The sequence below is a fragment of the Metarhizium album genome (assembly GCF_000804445.1).
Source record: "Metarhizium album ARSEF 1941 chromosome Unknown scaffold_83, whole genome shotgun sequence".
NCBI classification, from domain to species: domain Eukaryota; kingdom Fungi; phylum Ascomycota; class Sordariomycetes; order Hypocreales; family Clavicipitaceae; genus Metarhizium; species Metarhizium album.
The window spans coordinates 3,292-7,162 of record NW_024467657.1 but is presented as its reverse complement, the minus strand read 5'-3'; the positions used below and the strand labels follow the sequence as shown (position 1 = coordinate 7,162).

Below are 3,871 nucleotides of genomic sequence, written 5' to 3'. Positions count from 1 at the left end.
GATAGAATTAGTCTAATCTAACTTAATAAATTAGAGGGAATTAACCTAATTTAGCATAGAGAATTAAATAGAATCTATTTAATCTAGAACTATAATAGAGAGATAGATAAGTACTTAAGGAGGAGGTATTTCTATAGTTAGATAGTCTAGATCTCTATTAATTAATTTAAGCAATAGTTTTACTATTAAGAGTTATACTCTTAACAGCCTTATTATTATACTGCTTATATTATTACTTAGTAATACTTAACCTAACTTACTTCCTAAGAAACAGACCTACTGTAACTTAGAACTTAAGCTACTGTTACACTAGGCTTAAAATTAAAAGCTAAAAAACTTACTATTTATTATAATAACTTTTAAACTATAAAGCTAGTTACTCTAGACTTTTCTAGAGTTAAAATAGCTTTAAGGTATATTAATATTTATAATACCTAAATAAAGTAAGCTTATAAAGAAGGAAAATTTAATATAAAATACTTAAAAACCTTAGAAATACTTACTAATAGCTTTATAAAACTTTTTATAAAGTAAAAATTTTATAATTTTAAATAACAGCTAAGCTTCTTTAATATTAAAGGCTTTATTTTAGCTAAAGAAGCTACTAATAATTTAATAAACTAGCTATATAAGCTATATCTATTTATTATCTATTTTTATCTATTTTTTTACTTATTATTCTATCTTTTATTTATATTACCTACTTATTATAACTTATCTAGCTATAATTAACTTATAGCTAAGAGAGTATTTTAATAGGAAATACTACTTATAATAAAAATATATATATTAAAATAAAGATAATAACTATTATATATAAATTACTTCTAAGAAAAAATTATATATATTTTATGTATATAAAGATTTTAATCTACTTTAAGCTTATATTTCTTTATATATATAATTAAAGTTAGAAGAGAAATACTAGCTAGAAACTAGTAAAAATATTAATAGCTATAAAGATTAAACTACTTTATAAGAGAAAATAGCTATAAAAGTTATTTTAAGCTACTAGCTATACTTAATTTAGTAGCTATATACTTAATTTAGCAGCTTGACTATAGAATTTACTTATAAATATCTCTTTTTCTCTCTAACTAAATAGAGAGAAAATAAAAGCCTTTATAACTATACTTCTTAATATATACTATTATATATAATTTTATACTATATAATAAGTTACTTCTATTATACCTTAAGAATCTCTATTATCTCTTACTTAGTAATTAACTAGATTATATAAGCCTTTACTATTATACTATAAGAGTCCCTTAATTAGCCGACAGTATATACTTAAGCTAAGTCCTCGCTTTCTCTTTCTTCTAGTTTCTATATAATAGTACTAAAAAGTACTTATAAAAAGTAATATTATTTAAGAAATATATAAAGAGGAAGCTACTACTAATATAGTAGTAGTAGTAAACTAAGTAATTAGCTATAAAGCTATAGTTATAGTAAGGAGGCTATTAAGAGTATAAGTATTAAGCTAGATATTATATAGATAATAGTAAAAAGCTTTAAGATTAATCTATAAAAGAAAGAATTATATATACTCTATAAACAAGAGCGCTTAGCTCTACACTCTATATACATATTATCTAAATTCTGTGCGCTTATATAGCTATAAACCCTAGTGGGTATGCTAGCGCATGCCGTGCCGTGCGACAAAACTGCTATAACTCCATGTCTCCACATGTGTCCAACTTCTCAGACAGTGTAAGTTACCAGACTGAAGATTTCTGCGACCTTGGCTCAAGAGCTTCGTGATGGCAGATCTATCCAAGACCCTATTCGAGAATGATATTGGCATCTTGTCGCTTTGCTCTATTTCCGGGATCGAGAAATTGCAGGTAATGTGTTTTGGTGAGGAGGCGCAGGAGGACCGTGATGTCTTGCAATAGCTGCGGGATGAAGCAGCAGACAACAAACACTGAGATCTTGTACAAGTCGCATTGAACCAGAGCCCATGAATTAGTGGTGCATATGGGATAGACTACAGCAGAAGAGATTACAGCCACGATTCCCTCATATTTTTCTCGATTCCAGGTCGTTTTCGAACAGTGATTGTACGTACATTGCTGCCTATTGTGGATTCGGCATGGCTGCTTGTTCCGCTTGAACTTACTCCTATTCAAATCTGGCTGACAGCTCCCATAATATATACATAGATGCCGTAATCCTGCACAAGCTAGTGATGAAGCATTGACGATGAGGTCTAGGCTTAGCACGGCTCTTATGAAACTGCTGCAATGGATATCGTTTCATTACGTATGTCAATAAAGAAAAGCATTTGTTCTTAAATGAACAAAATCGACCCTTCAGTGAGAGAATGCGACCAAAGCACCGAACTTCCTGGGTTTCTGCATGACATATCGCTGTGATCATTACCTAATCTCGACGGTCCCCTACGGCCCTACCTGTCTCATCCTATCGACAGTGCTTCAAAATCCAGGGGTGTTGTTGAACTTGCTCAAGTCCTAGTCTCTTTTCGGGGTTTACCACAAGTAACTGGGATAATGTTAGCATCCTGCCGAGCTGCTGAAATGGTTCACGGATACCTACCCCCTTGATAAAACTCGTAGCCTCAGAGCTAAGGAACGACGGCACCTGCATATCTGCCCGGGCAATCCTTCTGCAAGTCATGACAGGCGTATCCTCAAATGGCGCCTCACCAACCAGAAATTCATAGGTGAGCACCCCTAAAGCCCACAGATCAACTTTGCCGTCGTAAGAATTATCTTGGTTTATGGCAGATACCATCTCAGGGGGCAAGTAATCAAGCGTTCCGCAATAGGTCTTTCGGCGATTACCGGGCGCATGCACGCTCCAACCGAAATCGGAGATCTTGATTTCGCCGTGTATACTAACAAGGATATTCTCAGGCTTGATATCCCGATGAATCACATGCTTGCGGTGCAAGTAGCGCAATGCGCTCGCTATTTGTGCTATATACCTTGCCGCTCTTGGTTCGGAAAATCTATTCGCCTTGCGTAGGTGCTTGTATAACTCGCCGCGGCCGGCAAACTCAAGAATGAGAAAAATGCGCTTACTATCGTGGAAATGACCGTACAATCTTAAAATATTAGGGTGTCTCAGGTTACTCTGAATCTCAATTTCGCGTTGTACTTGCTTTTCGACGCGGCCTTCTTGCAGCTCGTTCTTGTGCAGGACTTTTAATGCACATACGAAACCACTATTGCGCTCGCGTGCCAAGTACACGCGGCCAAACTTGCCCTTGCCTAGTGGTTTGCCAATTTCGAACATCCCCAAATGCAACACGTTGACAGTAGGCTGCTTGGTGGGGCGTACAAGCTCGTCCCCAGCTAGAGATTTATCATTTGTCTCGTCGACGTTGCGGTCGTTGTGGCTCGGCGATGTCCGGGGCAACGCTTGGCGAACAAGGGTCGTAGAAGCGTCTTTTTTTTGGCCTTGCAGAACGGCTCTTAGAAGACTTTGTTGACTTGAGCTATTTGAGAGAACTGCCAGGTTGGTTTTCACCTATCCAGAGTTAGATCTGAACGAATGTTTTGGGCAAACTGATTCAATTACCTTTGCCTGATAATCCTCTCTTGTGTCGTCATTAAAGGACAGATGCTGAAGGCGAGCCTCGAGGATGCGAGTCGACATGTCAGTGTTTGTTCTTTTGAACAGATGGGTTATAGTGCTAAAGGTGTCAGCGGCTCCCTGAAGTTGCGGGTTGTAACGTTAGATTGTTTGACATGGACGTTGCGCGGCGACGAGACATGAAGCATGTGGCTCCTGGCAGTACCAATGTGGCGTTGTGGCGTGTTCGCTCATACGCCTGACATTGCGAGTTGCTCCGCAAAGAGAGGGTTCTTTTTTTTTTTTTTTTTTTTTTTTTTTGCCAATT

The 3,871-nt window shown here is 36.4% G+C and overlaps 1 protein-coding gene across 1 annotated transcript; it reads right to left on the bottom strand.

Moving 5' to 3' along the window:
• Window positions 1–2,427: 2,427 nt before the first annotated feature.
• Window positions 2,428–3,627, bottom strand: MAM_08453 (Serine/threonine-protein kinase domain protein; the record flags this gene model as incomplete). Its single annotated transcript, XM_040827250.1, has 3 exons — window positions 2,428–2,508; window positions 2,563–3,498; window positions 3,550–3,627. The coding sequence occupies 3 exons, from the start codon at window positions 3,625–3,627 to the stop codon at window positions 2,428–2,430; spliced, it is 1,095 nt and encodes a 364-aa protein (XP_040674754.1).
• Window positions 3,628–3,871: the final 244 nt, after the last annotated feature.